The sequence below is a fragment of the Trachypithecus francoisi genome, unplaced genomic scaffold, assembly GCF_009764315.1.
Source record: "Trachypithecus francoisi isolate TF-2019V2 unplaced genomic scaffold, Tfra_2.0 Lachesis_group4, whole genome shotgun sequence".
Lineage (NCBI taxonomy): Eukaryota > Metazoa > Chordata > Mammalia > Primates > Cercopithecidae > Trachypithecus > Trachypithecus francoisi.
The window spans coordinates 18,578,983-18,599,313 of NW_022681469.1; the positions used below are offsets into that span (position 1 = coordinate 18,578,983).

The 20,331-nt window shown below is 46.6% G+C and overlaps 1 protein-coding gene and 1 non-coding gene across 2 annotated transcripts; both read left to right on the forward strand.

The window, feature by feature from the left end:
• Positions 1-15,206: 15,206 nt before the first annotated feature.
• Positions 15,207-16,044, forward strand: LOC117072095 (mitochondrial pyruvate carrier 2-like). The gene is given in 3 exon segments (XM_033192037.1): positions 15,207-15,429; positions 15,431-15,722; positions 15,876-16,044. Coding segments are annotated over 3 exon segments (438 nt in total). The 5' UTR covers positions 15,207-15,333; the 3' UTR covers positions 15,926-16,044.
• On the forward strand, positions 15,728-15,890 carry LOC117073881. Its single transcript, XR_004433430.1, has one exon. It is a non-coding gene; the product is annotated as a U11 spliceosomal RNA (small nuclear RNA).
• Positions 16,045-20,331: the final 4,287 nt, after the last annotated feature.

Here is a 20,331-nt window from a genome sequence, read left to right on the forward strand (position 1 = left end):
GCGTTAAGTTCATTCCCATTGTTGGCCAACCAATCTCCAGAGCTCTTCCATCTTGCAAAGCTGGAACTGTGTGCCCATTAAACGGTGCCTCCCTCCCCTCCCCCAGTCCCTGGCAAGCACCATTCTACTGTGTGTTTCTATGAATGTGACAGCCCTAGGTGGAATCATACAGTATAGGTTTCCGTGTTCCTTTGGAAAGCCTGGACTTTTCGAAAGCCTCATGGTGGCCATCCGCGTATACACCATCCCCCTCCCTCACCAGCTGCTGCTCCTCAGTCTCCTTGGGAAGACTGTATTCAGCCCACAGGTGCTGCTGTTGTCTCTCCTACTCCTTGGCCAGCAGGTCCTTCACTCCCACACTTTTTCCGGATGTGCTCCCCCAGCCGAGGCTTCCGTCACCCTCTGACAGCTGATGGCCCCCCACTTGCCTTAAGGCTTTATCCTCCCTGGGCCTTTGGAATCAAAGTGGCAATCTGAATTGGATAACAATGCTTACTGTTGTTTCCTTCAATAATTAACTCGTCTTTCTGGGCTTGAGATATTGACCTAGAGCCCCTGTCCCATTGACTCCCCATTGCTGCCTCACTCCTTCGCATCCTCCAAGGCTCAGCCTTCTCAACAGATATCGGGAGATCCTTGCCTATATTGTGATGACCTATTTCCTTGTCTGTCTGCCCTACTAGAGTATAAGCTATTCCCAGGCTGAGAGAGCCTCGTTCCTCTTGATGTCCCAGCATTGCAGACATCAGAACCTCAGGAATTATTTGGCAAATGAATGAATAAAGGAATCTTAACAACACAACTCCATGGAAAGTACGACCAAGAGAAAGGGTTGCAGGTGAAGATGGTGGGTTGAACACATGCATTTAACTTATTCTTTTCTTTTTTGGGGGGAGAGAGGAAGTCTTGCTCTGTTGCCCAGGCAGGATGGCAATGGCGCAATCTCAGTTCACTACAATCTCCGCCTCCCAGGTTCAAGCAATTCTCCAGCCTCAGCCTCCTGAGTAACTGGGACTACAGGTGTGCGCCACTGCATCTGGCTAATTGTTGTAGTTTTAGTAGAGAGTGGGTTTCACCATGTTGGTCAGGCTGGTCTTGAACTCCTGACCTCAAGTGATCCACCCACTTCGGCCTCCCATAGTGCTGGGATTACAGGCATGAGCCACTGTGCCTGGCCCATCTAACTTATGCTTAATGAAATACCACTAAAACTACAGCAAAGGGATTTAAAAGATAATATGCAAACCCATAAGGAGGATGAAAGGGCAGACCTGGGAAACGGAGTCATAACTGGCCAGTGTGAGGAGCAAAGAACCAATGCCATCTACCCTGCTGAATCCTCAAGAGGTACAGGAATAGGCAGGACAAGAGACCTCTGAAGATGGGGGGAAGTTGGGAAGCGGGGAGCCCTGGAGGCCATCTTGGATGCTGCTGACCCAGACCACGTGAACAAATGCAGGGCACTTACCCAAGCCTCGACCTCTGGGGCCCAGTGTCTTGTCTACATAGGTGCCCTAATCCAAGTGAGCCCTGGGTTTCCCTGGGTAGCCTTTGGTATAGCCACTGTGTTTTGCAGAAGGGGCTCTGAACACTGTCAGGGAAGCGGAGTCATTTTATGACCTGAGACCCCATTGGAATATCTCATCCTGGAAGCCTTCATCTCGAAGTGGCAGTGAGGCCCTGACCTTATTCAGCTGGCCTTGCTCTTCATACCCAGCTTTTCAAAACTCAGAAATGTTCAGTTAGGTATATATAGTCAGGTGATTAAAAAGCAAAACAAACAAACAAAAAACTATTTCAAAAGTAAGAAAATGATTAACACAAAAGTAACCCAAGTGGTTACCTCCTTAGCAAGAGGGGGGGATGTCACTTAGGAGGAATACACATGGGAATCTGCAGTGGGTTGAATTGTGGGCCCTCCCAGCTCAAGATATAGTCAAGTCCTAAGCCCTGTGTGTTAGGCTGTTCTTGAGTTGCTATAAAGAAATACCTGAGATTGGGCTATATATTTGTTTATTTATTTATTTGAGACAGAGTCTCGCTCTGTTGCCCAGGCTGGAGTGCAGTGGCGTGCTATCTCAGCTCTCTGCAACCTCCGTCTCCCAGGTTCAAGCAATTCTCCTGCCTCAGCCTCCCAAGCAGCTAGGATTACACGCACAGGCCACCATGCCTAGCTAATTTTTGTATTTTTGTAGACACGGGGTTTTGCCGTGTTGGCCAGGCTGGTCTTGAACTCCTGACTTCAAATGATCTACCCATGTCGGCCTCCCAGATTGCTGGGATTACAGGCGTGAGCCACTGCACCTGGCCTGAGAGTGGATAATTTATAAAGAAAAGAGAATTAATTGGCTCACAGTTCTGCAGGCTGTCACACGAAGCATAGCAGCATCTGCTTCTGGGGAGGCCTCAGGGATCTTCCAGTCACGGCGGAAGGTGAAGGGGGAGCAGGTGCATCACATGGGAAGGCAGGAGCCAGAGAAAGAGTGGGGGTGGGGGTGCCACACACTTTTAAATGACCAGATCTTATGAGAACTCACTCACTATTATGAGGACAGCACCAAGAGGACGGTGCTAAACCATTCATGAGAAATCTGCCTCCATGATCCAGTCATCTCCCACCGGGTTCCACCTCCAACAATGGACACTTCAACGGGACATGAGATTTAGTGGGGACACAGATCTGAACTATTATCACTACAGTACTTGTGAATGTGACTTTATTTGGAAATAGAGTCTTTGCAGAGGTAATCAAATCAAGGTGAGATCATGCTGATCAGAAATAAGGTGGACCCTAAATCCAGTGTAGCTGTTGTCTTTATAAGAGAAAGGACAGGGAGATTTGGATATAGACATACAGGGTAGAAGGGCCTATGACGATGGAGGCAGAGATGAGAGTGATGTAGTTACAAGCCTAGGAACAACAAGGATTGTTGGCTGTCATCAGAAGTTAGGAAAAGGTAAGGAAGGACTCTCCCCAAGAGCCCTCAAAGAGAACACAGCCCTGGCCAGGCACAGTGCTCACATCTGTAATCCCAGCACTCTGGGAGGCCGAGGCAGGTGGATCACCTGAAGTCAGGAGTTTGACACCAGCCTGGGCAACATGGTGAATCCCCGTCTCCACCAGAAAATACAAAAATTAGCCAGGGGCGTCGTGGCATATGCCCGTAGTCCCCAGCTACTTGGGAGGCTGAGGCAGGAGAATCGCTTGAACTGGGAGGCAGAGGTTGCAGTGAGCCATGATCATGCCACTGCACTCCAGCCTGGGCGACAGAGCCAGATTCTGTCTCAAAAAACAAACAAACAGGCGGGGTGCGGTGGCTCACGCCTGTAATCCCAGCACTTTGGGAGGCCGAGGCGGGTGGATCACGAGGTCAGGAGATCGAGAACACGGTGAAACCCCGTCTCTACTAAAAATACAAAAAATTAGCCGGGCGCGGTGGCGGGCGCCTGTTGTCCCAGCTACTCGGGAGGCTGAGGCAGGAGAATGGCGGGAACCCGGGAGGCGGAGCTTGCAGTGAGCCGAGATCGCCCCACTGCACTCCAGCCAGGGGGACAGAGCGAGACTCCGTCTCAAAAAACAACAACAACAACAACAAACAAAAACAACCCAAAAAACAAAGAGAGCACAGCCCTGCCGATACCATGATTTCAGATAGCCCCCAAACTGTGAGAGAATACATTTCTGTTGTTGTAAGCCTCTCAGTCTGTGATGCTGTACCTTGATATTGGCAACCCTAGCAATCTAATACAGATACCTGAGGTTTTTACTAATGTTGTATTTTATAGCCTGGGTTATGAGTACATAAGCGTTGAATTTGTTTTTTTTTAAACCTGTTTATATGTTTTATATACATATACGACTTCACGATAACAAAAATGAAAGTAAGCAAGGGCAAAAAAGGGAACATCTAGTGACTGGGCTTTGGAAAGAAATTCAGGTTGGGCACATTTGGCTATGGGTTTGCCTTGTGTACCAAGATCACAGCAGGGGATGTCACCATCTGCAGGTGTGTGGGGCATGTGCAGATGAGGACTTTTTTTTTAAAACTTTTATTTTATGTTCAGGGGCACATATGAAGGTTTGTTGCATAGGTGAACTCATGTCATGGGCGTTGGTTGTACAAATTATTTCATCACCCAGGTACTAAAGCTGGTACCCAATAGCTTTTCTCCTCCTCTCCCTCCTCTCACCCTGCATCCTCAAGTAGACCGCAGTGTCTGTTGTTCCCTCCTTTTTTTTTTTTTTTTTTTTGAGACAGAGTCTTGCTCTGTTACCCAGGCTGGAGTGCAGTGGTGTGATCTCAGCTCACTGCAACCTCTACCTCCCAAGTACAAGTGATTCTCCTGCCTTAGACTCCTGAGTAGCTGAGACTACAGGCGTGCACCACCACACTTGGCTAAGTTTTGTATTTTTAGTAGAGACAGGGTTTCCCCGTGTTGGCCAGGCTGGTGATCTTGAACTCCTGACCTCAGGTGATCCACCTGCCTCAGCCTCCCAAGGTGCTGGGATTACAGCCACTGCACCTGGGGATTACAGCCTCCCAAGGTGCTGGGATTACAGCCACTGCACCTGGCCTGTTGTTCCCTGTTTTGTGTTCATGAGTTATCATTTCGCTCCCACATACAAATGAGAACATGCGGTATTCGGTTTTCTGTCAAAAGAGGACTTTCTGGGGTCAAGCTTGAATGCTGTAGATAGCGAGATACAGCAAACAGCACGGGGTTCCTGGAGCTTGGTCTCTTACAAGCAAACATTTCTAGTGATCATGGGCCAGACAACATCCTAGCCAGTGCGGCATCCAAAAGAAAATGAGATGCTGTTCCTTCCCAGGGGCAGCAGACTGTGTGCCCTCATGGGGAAGGTTCTGGACAGGGTAGCTGCCCAGAGGCGGGTTGCTAGGTGTCCCTCAGAAAGTTCTCTAGGAGCCTGCATGAACTGCAGTACTGGGGGCTCCTGCCTTCCTATACAGAAGGCAGCCAGAGGTTACCTTTATCTGGCCTGATAGGGGGTGCTTTGGGAACAGCTAAGTAAGAGTCCCGAATACACCAAAGTGGGCACGGTCTGAGCAACTCACCATATGCAAGATGCTCACTACAACCTTGGATCTCATCTGGATGTCTGCTGATGACCATGAGGCCAGGAGGGAGGCCTCACCAAGGGCCAGAGGCACTCCTTTAAGAAATGGATACAGGCCAGGCATGGTGGCTCATGCCCATAATCCCAACACTTTAGGAGGCTGAGGCAGGTGGATTGCTTGAGGTCAGGAGTTCGAGACCAGCCTGGCCAATGTGACGAAATTACTAGAAATACAAAAATTATCCGGGCGTGGTGGTGCACGCCTGTAATTCCAGCTACTCGGGAGGCTGAGGCATGAGAATCGCTTGAACCCTGGAGGCAGAGATTGCAGTGAACTGAGATCACACCACTACATTCCAGCCTGGGTGACAGAGTGAGACTCTATCCCCCCTGCTCCCAGCCCCCGCAAAAAAGAAAAGAAACTGATATAGACCCAGGAGCCTGGGATAGGGATAGAACCTGCATCCCATCTGGTGTTGTGGGGCTTCATCTTGACATGACTCCTTCAAAACCCTGTTGGCTTATGACAACTGACCTCCCAAATAACTTTCCTCTTCTCTTTCTTTTTTTTTTTTTTTTTTTTTTTTTTGAGACGGAGTCTTGCTCTGTCGCCCGGTCTGGAGTGCAGTGGCCGGATCTCAGCTCACTGCAAGCTCCGCCTCCCGGTTCACGCCATTCTCCTGCCTCAGCCTCCCGAGTAGCTGGGACCACAGGCGCCTGCCACCTCGCCCGGCTAGTTTTTTGTATTTTTAGTAGAGACGGGGTTTCACCGTGTTAGCCAGGATGGTCTCGATCTCCTGACCTCGTGATCCGCCCGTCTCGGCCTCCCAAAGTGCTGGGATTACAGGCTTGAGCCACCGCGCCCGGCCTCCTCTTCTCTTTCTCGGCCAGAGGTAATCAGGACAATGTGAGATTTCCCAGTGATTTTTTTTCTCCAACTGGTTTCCTGCCTTGTAGTTAGAGGAGACAACAACAATCCCAGGAATTCTCAATATATGTATATTACTTTAGATGAGAAAAAAATGTTTAAAGGATGGGAAAGTGAATACGGAACACCTCATAGAACGATTCTAAAGGAATAGATTGGTTCTGAATGTAAGATCAAAGTGCACTTGGAAAAGTGTAGAGACTGGAGAAAATCACTTTATGTCTCTTTCTCCTAAAGCTGTGCTAAGTTCTCTTTAACGGCGATTCTGGGAAAAGGATCTAATTCCTTTAAAAGCTGGGCTGCCCTGCAGCTGAAGCCAAGTTGTAAAACTGTTCGGGATGTAGAAAGGTTAGTAAAGAGACCGACTGTATGGCCGTTTCTAACGATCTGATGGGAGGGGTTTTTGGAATGGTCTAAATGCTGGCTGCGAGGAAAGCAATGATCGGAAAAGTAACATCACGGGGCTTTTTATACGGCCCACTGGTATCGTGATGCAATGTGATTATTTTTCTGACTTTCTGTTTTTACCACAGGAAAAGGAAGAAACGAGGGAATTGGAGGAATGCTCAGATGCGTAATTACCAGTGTTTCTCTCAGATAAATTATAAACAGGCAGTCAAAGAATTCTACTACAGCTAGGAAACAAAGCAGGCTTTAAACACTTCAGATGTCAACATGCCCCAATTTTGAAGGCACTAGAGCTGTGTATAACCCCAGAGATAATTTTTCTCCAAGGAATGATTCAGCAGAGTTAAAAAAAAAAAAAAAAAAGTAACTCCCACCTCCCATTCCTGTGTGTATGGCGGACATCATTAATAAATCAAGGCAGATTTTTTTTTGTTTTGTTTTGTTCTTATGGAGCATAGATGCTGCTCTAGAATTCTCAACAGTGTGTGCTGAAGAACTATAAATGGATCAGAATTGGTGTGTGAACGGAACCAGCTAAAGAGGGACCTAGCACAGTAAAGTGTAGGCTCTAAAGTTCAGCTCAGCCAGTTAAGTGTTCAGATAAGTTTTCTTATCTGTAAAATGCAGCTAACAAGAGGATCTGTCTTCTAGTATTGTTGTAAGGATTAAATTACCACATCTAAAGAGTCTGGAGCAGGGACAAGTAGTAAAATAGTCAACAAATAGTATTTAAAATTTTTCTAGAATAAAGAGCTAAAGAAAGTCATTTACTGTTTAACCCTGGAGGAAGTACTAGATTAAGATTTAGAAGCAACCTGTGAGTGGAAGACTTATTCTACAAAGATATTTAGCAACTACTCTTATTTGCTGAGCTTTGTACAAAGTGCTGGGGAGTATAATGCAAGGTACCAATATACAAATCTGGATCAAAGTTGACCTTTTTTTTTTCTTTTTGAGACAGGGTCTCACCCTGTCACTCAGGCTGGGGTGCAGTGGTGTAAACATGGCTCACTGCAGCCCTGACCTCCTGGGCTCAAGTGATCCTCCTGCCTCAGCCTCCCATGTAGCTGGGACCACAGGTGTGCACCATTATGTTTGGCTAATTTTTGTATTTTTTGTAGATATGGGGTTTTGCCATGTTGCCCAGGCTTGTCTTGAACTCCTGAGCTCAAGCTATTCATTCACCTTGACCTCCCAAAGTGCTGGAACTACAGGTGTGAGCTGCCACGCCCAGTCTGGCATCCTTTTAAATGTAATAATATACTGACAAGTTATTTGTTTATAGTCAGTTGTTTTACATAAAATTTCAATTTAATAAAAAATGAATAATCAGAAGATAAATGGCCAGTTAATTAAATATGGAAAGCTACTCGATTTTGTTAATAAACAGGGAAACAAGTTAATACAACAATGGGAATGGGGGATGGAAGATTTGAGAAACAGAAGATCAATCTAGACATTTAACATCCAGATATAAAAAAATCCAGGAAGACAGCCGGGCACAGTGGCTTATGCCTGTAATTCCAGTGCTTTGAGAGGCCAAAGTGGGTGGATCACTTGAGGCTAGGAGTTCAAAACCAGCCTGGCCAACATGGCAAAACCCTATCTCTACTAAAAATGCAAAAACTTTGCTGGGCGTGGTGGTGCACGCCTGTAATCCCAGCTACTCGGGAGGAGAAGGCAGGAGAATTGCTTGAACCCGGGAGGCAGAGGTTGCTGTGAGCCAAAATCAGGCCACTGCACTCCAGCCTGGGCCACATAGCATGACTCTGTCTCCAAAAAAAAAAAAAAAAAAAAAAAAAAAAATCCAGGAAGAGAGAGAAGAGGCAATTAGGAGGAGAAAAATCATCAAAGAAAGAATATGAAAGTATTTCTAGACCTGAAGGGCAGGCATCTCCAGATAAAGGTCGATTGAAGTCATTGGCAAAATCAATGAAAAGACCCCCATCAAGGCATATTATCATGATACTTCTGAATCCCAAGGATAAAAAAAACAAACAAACCAAAAACCATGGTCAGGGGAGGGCAGGAAACTAATCATATGCAAAGAAACAGGAGGGAAAATAGCATTAGATATTTAAGCTATAATTTTATACCCAGCCAATCTATCAATCAGCTGTGAAGGTAGAGCAAAGATGTTTTCAGACTGTAATGACTCAAAAAATACTTTTCAGTTAAAGGATAATTTTTTAAAAAAAGTTTGTAAAACCACGACTCTCATACAAAAATAAAATGAACACATTAAATATCTTAATATATTCACTTGTTGTTAATGAAGAAGCCAGTAATGATGTTACAGCCAGTTTAAAGGAGAAGTTAGGCCACTCATGGTGGCTCCTGCCTATAATCCCAGCTCTTTGGGAGGCCAAGGTGGGAGGATCCTTGAGCCCAGGAGTTTGAGACCAGCCTGCGCAACAAAGTGAGGCCTGGTCTCTTAAAAAAAAAAAAAGAAAAAGAGAAGTTAAAGAAGTACAAATTTATTTATGAATTGATAAATTTCCGGCTGGGCGTGGTGGCTCACGCCTGTAATCCCAGTGCTTTGGGAGGCTGAGGCAGGTGGATCACGAGGTCAGGAGATCAAGACAATCCTGGCTAACATGGTGAAACCCCGTCTCTACTAAAAATACAAAAAATTAGCTGGGCATGGTGGTGGACGCCTGTAGTCCCCCAGCTACTCCTGAGGCTGAGGCAGGAGAATGGCGTGAACCCAGGAGGCGGAGCTTGCAGTGAGCCGAGATCACCCCACTGCACTCCAGCCTGGGCAACAGAGTGAGACTCAAAAACAAACAAACAAAAAAAAGAATTGATAAATTTGCTGGGTGTGGTGACTTGTGCCTGTAATCCCAGCGCTTTGGGAGGTTGAGTCAGGTGGATCACCTGAGGCCAGGAGTTTGAGACCAGCTTGGCTAACGTGGTGAAACCCTGTCTCTACTAAAAATACAGAAATTAGCCGGGTGTGGTGGCACACACTTGTAATCCCAGCTAGTCAGGAGGCTGAGGCAGGAAAATTGCTTGAACCCCGGAGGTGGAGGTTGCAGTGAGCTGAGATCATGCCATTACACTCCAGCCTTGGCAACAAGAGGGAAACTCCATCTCAGAAAAATAAATACATAAAATAAAATAAATTGATAAATTTATAAAGGAATTTTGAAACAAATTTGCAAATAGATAAGAACTATCTATTTTTTTGTGAGGGGTGGGGAGAGGAATGTGGATTGTTGCCTGTCTCTAGATAAGAATTGTTTTGCATTGCTGTCAGTTATCTACAATTCAGTTTCAAGGACAAAGAAAGGGACAAAGCCCTATTAATCAGAATTGGAATGCATAGTTTTTCACTGAAGCACAAATGCTCCAAGTACACTCCTAAGTAGAGAATATGCAATGTTTAAAAAAGAGAGAGACATGGGAGCCCCCAAATAAGGTCTAGGGTATCCAGTACCGGAGTGTGGTGAATCCCAGGACTACAGGAGACCGTTAGGCCAGACCCCAGCCAGCCCACGCTCCAGGAGGAACATGCCTCCTGAGAGGGTTCCAGGAAAGGAAAATGGAACTGATATGCTTGGGCATATGAAAAGTATTGTGGAAAGGCTGGGACAGAGATGTTCAACATTCTGGGGAACACTAATGATAAGTAATAGGAAATAAAATCAATTTAGAAATGAAGCCATTTGCCAGGCGCGGTGGCTCACGCCTATAATCTCAGCACTTTGGGAGGCTGAGGCGGGCGGATCACCTGAGGTCAGGAGTTCGAGGCCAGCCTGACCAACATGGAGAAACCCTGCATCTACTAAAAATACAAAATTAGCTGGGCATGGTGGCACAAGCCTGTAATCCCAGCTACTTGGGAGGCTGAGGCAGGAAAATCGCTTGAATCGGGGAGGTGGAGGTTGTGGTGAGCTGAGATTGCGCCACTGCACTCCAGCCTGGGCAACAAGAGCAAAACTCTGTCTCAAAAAGAAAAATAAGAAATTAGGCCATCATAAATTTTAGGAATACTGGGTGGTCATAAAAAAACGCAACTAGGTAATGTTCCATTTGACTTGCATAGTCATTATAAGGTGAATATTGACTATTCCTCCAAAAAGTGTGATAAAGCTGTGCCGGGGTGATAGGGGAGGGGAAATGAGGGGTGTCCATGTGGCAGAGTTAGACAGCCACCCACTCAAGTCAGCGAGTAATGTCTAAATATGATCAATTAACCAATAGCGGTAGAAGCATAATATTCACATATATGGAGGTGAATCCAGAGGAAAACAGCTAGCAGAGCTGCCAATGGCTGCCTCTGAGAAGTAGATCCCCGTGGTGAGAAAGCTTAGGGCAAAGAATGGCTGTTTTTCATTGAAAACATATATACATACATACACACATACATATATATAGAATTATACATATATTAAAAATAAATTTGAAGAAAACGATTATATCCTGAAAAGGGCATATATTATTAAGTGCAGGTGGGAGGCGGGCAATCGCAAATGCTTACTCAGGAAGTGCAAATTGGCACTGCCATTGTGGAAAGTCATTTGCATAACCCAGAGAAATTTTAAATGCACTTACCCTTTGAACTGGCTGTCTTACCTCTTGGCCTCTTTCCTTAGAGAATCACTTGCAGGTGTGCTTAAGGAAGCATGCCTCACAATGTTCCTGGAGCATTGTCTATAAGGTAAAAAATAATAATGCTGTGGCCGGGTAAAGTGGCTCACACCTGTAATTCCAATGCTTTGGGAGGCCGAGGCAGGTGGGTCACCTGAGGTCAGGAGTTCGAGACCAGCCTGGCCAACATGGTGGAACCCTGTCTCTACTAAAAATACAAGATTAGCCTGGTGTGGTGGTGCACGCCTGTGATCCCAGCTACTTGGGAGGTTGAGGCAGGAGAATCTCTTGAACCCGGGAAGCAGAGGTTGCGGTGAGCTGAGATTGTGCCACTGTACTCCAACCTGGGCAATAGAGTGAGACTTTGTCTCAATAATAATAATAATAATGCTGTAAATGTCTGGTGAAAAAGGAATGGCAGTACAACAATAGCAAAACAAAACAATAGTGTGGTTTTATACTGTGCTGTTGGCACATACTGTGTCTGAACTGCTGATAAGGCACAGCTCCCCAGACATGGTTTGGCGATAACCACATGTTTCAGAATAACATTAATGTTAAAATTGCAGTCAGGCCAGGTGCGGTGGCTAAGGCCTGTAATCCCAGCACTTTGGGAGGCCGAGATGGGCGGATGGCAAGGTCAGGAGATGGAGACCATCCTGGCTAACATGGTGAAACCCCGTCTCTACTAAAAAAACAAAAAATTAGCCGGGTGTGATGGCAGGCGCCTGTAGTCCCAGCTACTTGGGAGGCTCAGGCAGGAGAATGGCCTGAACTGGGAGGCGGAGCTTGCAGTGAGCTGAGATCGTGCCACTGCACTCCAGTGTGGGTGACAGAGCGAGACTCCGTCAAAAAAAAAAAAAAGAGCAGTGACACCCACACAAAATGCAACAATATATTTTTATATGTTCATACTATACTTATATAGTATGTGTATACATAAGGAAAGTTCTAGAAGCATAAGTACATCAGCTGGTAACAGTGATCAAGTACGGACTTTATCTGTACTATCTTTTTTAGTTTGAAATGCAATGCTTTTAAAATGTTAAAATATTGAAATTGTGACAAAATACACATAAAATAAAATTGACTAGCTTAACTTTTGTTTTTTGTTTTTTGTTTTTTTGAGACAGAGTCTCACTCTGTTGTCCAGGCTGGAGTGCAGTGGCGTGATCTCATCTCACTGCAACCTCCCCCTTCCGGGTTCCAGTGATTCTCCTGCCTCAGCCTCCTGAGTAGCTGAGATTATAGACACCCGCCACCACAACCAGCTAATTTTTGTATTTTTAGTAGAGACAGGGTTTTAACACGTTGGCCAGGCTGGTCTCGAACTCCTGACCTCAGGTGATCTGCCCGCCTTGGACTCCCAAAGTGCTTGGATTATAGGCATGAGCTACTGTACCCACCCATCTTAACCATTTTTAAGTGTGCAGTTCAATGGTGTTAAGTACATTTACATTGTTGGGCAACCAATCTTTTTCATCTTGCAAAACTGAAACTGTACCCAAACAACAACTCCCTATTCTTTCTTCCCCAAGCCCCTGGCAGCTACTATCCTACCTTCTGTCTCTATGGATTTCACAACTCTAGCTACTTCATACAAGTGGGTCTTTTTGTGACTGGCTGGTTTATTTCACTTCACATAACGTCCTCAAGTTTCATCCATGCTGAAGCCTGCGTCGCAATTTCCTCCTTTTTGAAGGCCAACTTGTACTATCTTCTTTCTTTATTTTTTATTTTTTTTTTAGATGAATCCTGCTCTGTCGCCCAGGCTGGAGTGCAGTGGTGTGAGCTCGGCTCACTGCAACCTCTGCTTCCCAGGTTCAAGTGATTCTCCTGCCTCAGCCTCCTGGGTAGCTGGGATTACAGGCGTTTGCCATCACACCCAGCTGATTTTTGTATTTTTAGTAGAGACGGGGTTTCACTATGTTGGCCAGACTGGTCTCGAACTCCTCACCTCAGGTGATCCACGTGCCTCTGCCTCCCAAAGTGCTGGGATTATAGGCGTGAGCCACCGCACCCAACTCCCTTTTTTTTTTTAAAGGAGAATGTATATTCATATTTTCAGTGAAATAAAAAATAAATACAGTTTTTGAAAGACAACGCAGATATACACTTAGAAAAATAAACTTGAGGCTGGCCGTGGTGGCTCAAAAAAAAAAAAAAGAAAGAAAGAAAGAAAGAAAAAAAAAGAAAGAAAGAAAAGAAAAATAAACTGGAAGGAAATACACTAAACTTTTACTCATTTATTTCTGGGTCAGACATTTATGGTAATTTTAATTTTCTTATATATATCACGTTTTCGTTTAGATCATGTGTTATTTTAACACCAGAAAAAAAAAAATCTAAGCATAAAAAGAAAGAAAGCATGCCATCTGGTTTTGGTGTGTCACCCTGGGAAGCTCCACCATTTGGAAAGAGGAGTGCATCTGGCCTGGCGCCTGGAGATGGACTCAGTGGGCCCTGGAGATACGGAAGGAACTCAAGTGCCTGAGGCCTGCGGCGTGGGTGTGGTCTGCCCTCAGGTCTCACTGCCTTCCTCCAGGGGGCCCACAGCCCTGTGCACCAGGCAGGGCCTCCAGCTTCCCTGGTGAGGACTGCAGCGGCTGAGGCTTCACTTGACCGTGGCTATGGCCAGCCCTACAGCTGTGCTGACTCCAGCCACCACCCATGTATGGGTCTGAGGCTGCTTGGAGGGTACAGCATCCATCTGAGATAGATGGATTGGAGGTCCCGGCTGCCCCGCACCTTCTGTGACTGAGCTGGACATGAGCTGGGCAGCAGCAAGGGTTGGGGGAGGGACACATCAAGGCACCTACAACCTCAGCAGATGGGGCTGGACTTGGTCTTTTAAGCAGGGCCAAAACTCCCCACTCCCACCCAAATCAGCAGGAACCTTTTTAATTCAACAAACTGATTCTAAAGTTCATATGGAAAAACAAATAACCAGGAACTTTCAAACCAGAAGAGCAATGATAAGAGACTAACTCTACAGGTGTTTGAACAACTTTTAAAGTCACATGGATTTTATGCGGGGTCTCACTCTTGTCCACGCTGGAGTGCAGTGGTGCAAACACAGCTCACTACAGCCTTGATCTCCTGGACTCAAGGGATCCTCCTGCCTGAGCCTCCTGTGTAGCTGGGCCACAGGCTCATGTCACCATGTCTGGCTAAGTTTTTTAATTTTTTTGTAGAGTCAGGATATCACTTTGTTGCCCAGACTGGTCACAAACTCCTGGCCTCAAGCAGCAGTCCTTCCACCTCAGCCACCCAAAGTGCCAGGATTACAGGTGTGAGCCACTGTGCCTGGCCTTTATTTTATTTTATTTATTTAATAGAGACAGGGTCTTGCTTTGTCACCCAGGCTAGAGAGCTGTGGTGGGAACACTGTTCACTCCAGCCTCGACATCTTGGGCTCAAGCGATCCTCCTGCCTCAGCCTCCTGTGTAGCTGGGACCAAAGGAGCACACCATCATGCCCAGCTGATTTTTGTTGGTGTGTGTGAAGAAAGAAAACACCCAGCCATGTTGATTTTTATTTGTTTTTGTTTTTTTGTTTTTTTGTTTGAGACGGAGTCTCGCTCTGCCTGCCGCCCAGGCTGGAGTGCTGTGGCCAGATCTCAGCTCACTGCAAGCTCCGCCTCCCGGGTTCACGCCATTCTCCTGCCTCAGCCTCCCGAGTAGCTGGGACTACAGGCGCCCGCCACCTCGCCCGGCTAATTTTTTTGTATTTTTTAGTAGAGACGGGGTTTCACCGTGTTAGCCAGGATGGTCTCGATCTCCTGACCTCGTGATCCGCCTGTCTCGGCCTCCCAAAGTGCTGGGATTACAGGCTTGAGCCACCGCGCCCGGCCGCCATGTTGATTTTTAAAATGTGGTACTAGTCTGTAAATGGATAGACAACTCAATGGAATAAATCCAAAATTCCAGAATAGACCGAAATACATACAGGAATTTCATTTCTAAGCAGGATATTAGTTTATAAAATGGGCTAGACACTTGGAATCACACTATTCAATTCATGGTATTGAGACTTCTGGCTACCCATTCAGAAAGAAAATCAAATCTCCACATCCTCAGCTAAAATAAGATGCAGATTCATTGATATTAAAATACCAAAATGGAAACTATAAAAGCCGTAGTAAAATATGGGAGATAGAAAATCTTATGGTGGAGCCGGGCAGCGAGAGCCGCGGGAAGGGCTCTCCAGGCGAGATACGGACGCCAGGTGTCGTGGCAAGGAAAAGTGACTAGTTCCCCTTCGTTGTCAGCCAGGGACGAGAACAGAGCCACGCTCCCACCCGGCTGCTCATGATCCCTTGGCGGCGATGTCGGCTGCCAGTGCCCGAGGCCTGCGGGCCACCTACCACCGGCTTCTCGATAAAGTGGAGCTGATGCTGCCCGAGAAATTGAGGCCGTTGTACAAACCATCCAGCAGGTCCCAGAACAGTTTTTTTCTGGGCTCCAATTATGAAATGGGGGTTGGTGTGTGCTGGATTGGCTGATATGGCCAGACCTGCAGAAAAACTTAGCACAGCTCAATCTGCTGTTTTGATGGCTACAGGGTTTATTTGGTCAAGGTACTCACTTGTAATTATTCCAAAAAATTGGAGTCTGTTTGCTGTTAATTTCTTTGTGGGGACAGCAGGAGCCTCTCAGCTTTTTCGTATTTGGAGATATAACCAAGAACTAAAGCTAAAGCACACAAATAAAAGAGTTCCAAAAAAGGGCTTCTGTCGTGAGTGGCATACGTAGGGCAACTCGATTGCTCTGCGTGCGGAATTGACATCAAGAGATTTCGGAAGCATAATTTTTTGATATTCGGGTAGCTGGTGATCGTTGGTCCCGAAAAAAAAAAAAAAAAAAAAAGTTCCTGATCACCTGAACAATCTAGATGTGGACATGACCATTGGGACCTAGTTTATTATTTGGTTATTGATAAAGCAGAGCTAACTGTGCATTTGGAAGGCACAATAAAACTAACTGCAACTGGTAGCTAGTGCTTGATTCAATAGAAAAATAAGGCAAACGTAATAACAGTCTCCCTACATGACCTAAGGAACTTAGCTATGGATATTAGTAACATTTTTCTACCATTTGTCCATAATAAACCATACTTGCTCAAAAAAAAAAAAAAATCTTATGGTGGAAAGGCCTTTTAAAACAATGTCAAACCCAGAAATCATAAAAGAAAAGGTTGAATTTTTTTTTTTTTGAGAACGAGTCTCACTCTTGTTGCGCAGGCTGGAGTACAATGGCACAATCTCGGCTCACTGCAACCTCCGCCTCCTAGGTTCAAGCGATTCTCCTGTCTCAGCCTCCTGCGTAGCTAGGATTACAGGCATGCACCGCCATGACCACCTAATTTTTTTGTATTTTTAGTAGAGGGGGGTTTCTCCATGTTGGTCAGGCTGGTCTCGAACTCCCGACCTCAGGTGATCCACCTGCCTTGGCCTCCCAAAGTGCTGAGATTACAGGCATAAGCCACCATACCTGGCAAGGTTGAAAATTTTGACAACACAAAAATGAAACGTGTCTCTAAACATTGTAATCCCACTGAACTGTACACCTAAAAATGATTTATGGTAAGTCTTATGTTTTGTATATTGTACCACAATTTTAAAAAAAAGTCAATTTAGATAAAAACACAGTCAAAAGGCAAGGTTGGAAAATGTATTTATAATCCACAACACAGCAAGTGTACAGACACATGTGATAGGATGTGGTCTTGAATTTTCAGCAGCACCCCCCAAAGGAAGACAATAGGAGACAAACATCTGCACTGCCTAAGGAGAGACTCTAGAGCCCTCCTTGGTGGATGTATTAGTCTGTTTTCACACTGCTGATAAAGACATACCTGAGGCTGGGTAATGTTTTTTTTTGTTGTTGTTGTTTGTTTGTTTGTTTGTTTTCTGAGACAGAATTTTGCTCTTGTTGCTCAGGCTGGAGTGCAGTGGCGCGATCTCTGCTCACTGCAAACTCCGCCTCCCAGGTTCATGCGATTCTCCTGTCTCAGCCTCCTGAGTAGCTGGGATTACAGGCGTGCGCCACCACACCCGGTTAATTTTGTATTTTTAGTAGAGATGGAGTTTCTCCATGTTGGTCAGGCTGGTCTCAAATTCCTGACCTCATAATCTGCCTGCCTCGGCCTCCCAAAGTGCTGGGATTACAGGCGTGAGCCACCGTGCCTGGCCTGGGCTGGGTAATTTATAAAGGAAAGAGGTTCAATGGATTCACAGTTCCACGTGGCTGGGGAAGGCTCACAATCACGGTGAAAGGCACAAGGTACATCTCATATGGTGGGGGGCGCAGAGGAAGTGAGAACCAAGCAAGAGGGGTTTCCCCTATAAAACCATCAGCTCTGGTGAGACTTATTCACTCACAAGAGCAGTATGGGGGAAACTGCCCCCGATTCAATTATCTCCCGCTCGGTCCCTTCCACAACACGTGGGAATGATTGCAGCTACAATTTAAGATGAGATTTGTGTGGGGACACAGCCAAACCATATCAGGAGACTTCCTAAAAGGCCATCGACCTTTCCAGCAACCCAGCCCCATCACCTACCGCCTGCCTCTAGAAAGGCAGGCCAGAGATTCATTAGGGGAAAGATGGTGCTTTCTCCCCCTTGTGGGGTTGGGGAGGGCTTGGCCTCCCTGCAGCTGAGAGATAAGGGCTTCATGAGACCCAGTCACAGAGAGCAGGGGTGTACATCAGGAAGGGAGCCCATGTAACATGGGTGGCTGTTACTAAGTGTCTGAGTCCCAAGTCTTGTTGCCACAGGTGGACAAAAGTTCCTGGGGGCTTGTGGACCTACAGCAGGAGAACCACTTGAACCCAGGAGGCAGAAGTTGCAGTGAGCCGAGATCGCACCACTGCATTCCGGCCTAGGCAACAAGAACAAACTGCATCTCAAAAAAATAAAAAAATTAAAAAATCCAGTTCAGGCCAGATGCAGTGGCTCATGCCTATAATCCCAGCACTTTGGGAGGTGAAGGCGAGTGGATCACTTGAGCCAGGAGTTTGAGACCAGCCTGGGGAACATGGCAAAACCCTGTCTCTACAAAAAATACAAAAGTTAGCTGGGCATGATGGTGCACACCTGTGGTCCCAGCTACTTGGGAGGCTGAGGCTCACCTGCCCGAGAGGTTGATGATGCAGCGAGCCAAGATCGCGCCACTGCACTCCAGCTTGGGTGACGGAGCAAGACCCTGTCTCAATAAAAAATAAAAATAAAAATCCAGTTCTATAGTGCCACCCACAATTCAGGTAGACAGTTCTATGTTTTCTCCCAACACTCCCTCATTTTGCTACCTTCTGGATTTGGAGTGTGCCTGATCCGACTTTCCTCTTTCCCAGCCCTGACCTGGTGTCTTTTATACTATGCACATGCCTGGAAGAGACCCAGGCTTCTTCCTTCCCTTCCACCCTTGTATCTTTAGGGTTTCCATCATGCCCAGTGTGATGGCACCAGAACGTAGAGCTTAGTGGTTAAGGGCACAAAGTCTGAAGTCACTACCCGGGCAAATAGCTTTATGCTTCAGCTTCCTCATCGCTGAAAAGGAGATGATCGTTCCGACCTCACAAGGTTGTTGTGAGGATTACAGGAGCCAACCCACGGTGCCATATGTAACTGAGGGTGGACATGCCCATGGCACTGAGGGTTGGGCCCAGCAGCCATGAGAGGGGGCTCTAGTGGTCACTAGGAGACAGACAATAGGTTATGTCAGAAGGACCACACAGAATGGAAATCCACCCAGCCAATGAGATTGGAGAGTGATCTCCAGCAGCAACAACACAAAAGACATTCACCTTGCATGAAATGTCACCTAGACCATGGGGAGGACTGGGAGTCAGTTACCTTGGTGCTCTCCAAGAAGCCACATGTCCTGGGAGTCACACCCTTGTGTGAACCTGGACTGGGCTGATGACCGGCTTTAGTCAGCAGTGTGGCAGCAGGAGCTCTTCCTTCAGGACACCTGTACTGACCACACAGGGTGAAACCCCTAGGAGGCCAGCTTCCCCGTTAGGCCCCTAGACGAGCAGCTGAAGAAAATCCAGAGGAAATTATTATTTTTATTTTTTATTTTATTTTATGTATGTATTTTTGAGATGGAGTCTCGCTCTGTCAGTCGCCCAGGTTGGAGTGCAGTGGAGTGATCCTGGCTCACTGCAACCTCTGCCTCCTGGGTTCAAGCGATTCTCCTGCCTCAGCCTCCCAAATAGCTGGGACCACAGGCGCCTGCCACCACACCTGGCTAATTTTTGTATTTTTAGTAGAGCCGGGGTTTCACCACGTTAGCCAGGATGGTCTCGATCTCCTGACCTCGTGATCTGCCTGCCTCGGCCTCTCAAAGTACTGGGATTACAGGCGTGAGCCACTGCGCCCAGCCGGAATTATTATTTTTTTTAAATGGCAGTCCCCCTCCTGTACCCTGTTTAAGTTAGGATGGGGTCCCATTCTGCCTTCACAGTCTTGGGACCCCTGCATTGTCTGGAAAGGAGTCTGGCTAGCCTGCTAGAGAAAAGTGCTGGAAAAGCTCATCCAGCATTTCAGCTTCCCTCCAGCTGAGCCAGGCCCCAGCTGAATGCCCGCCCATGGGTGAACACCAGCAGGGCCAGCAGAAAATGACCCAGTGGAGCCCAGAGCTGGGAACGAAACGACTGTTGTAAGCCACTTCATTCTGGGGTGGTTTGCGACATAGCAGTAGGTAACTGGGACAAGGACCAAGTGCTGTTTTTGCTGCTTTGTTTGCTTAAGAGATCCCTGGAGTTCTTGTAGCCTGGGTATAGCAGGAGAAGAAGGGGAGCCTCCCCGAGCAGGATCCCCTGGTTATTTGCATGAACTCCAGATCTGGCATCACTGTAATTCCCTAGCAGTTAACCTTGGTTTCTGTGTGGGAGGAAGGAGGCAGCTGGATGGAGGGGGAAGAGACAAGAATGTAGAAGAGACCGACCTGTGTTCAAAGCCATCTCTGCCACACCCCGGTTGTATGACTGTGGACGAGCTGTTAAATTTCTACGAGCTTCATTCCTCATCTGTAAAATGGACCTCCTTACAGAATTGTTGCAAGGATGGCAAGACATTACATGTAAAGCAGAACAATACCTTAACATAATAGGTTTCCAAAACATGATAGCTGTTATGATTTTACCTCGTGAGAGCTGGGGGTAAGGGGGGCCCTAAGGCTGGTGGGTCAGGCCCTGTGGGACCCAGAAATGTTCTGTTGCAGGGATCAATAGAGTCATCTCCTCGTTAGGAAGACAGTTACCCCCAGCACCCAATATTTGCCAGTTCCTACCCCAAACATGGCTGGGCTTATGTCTT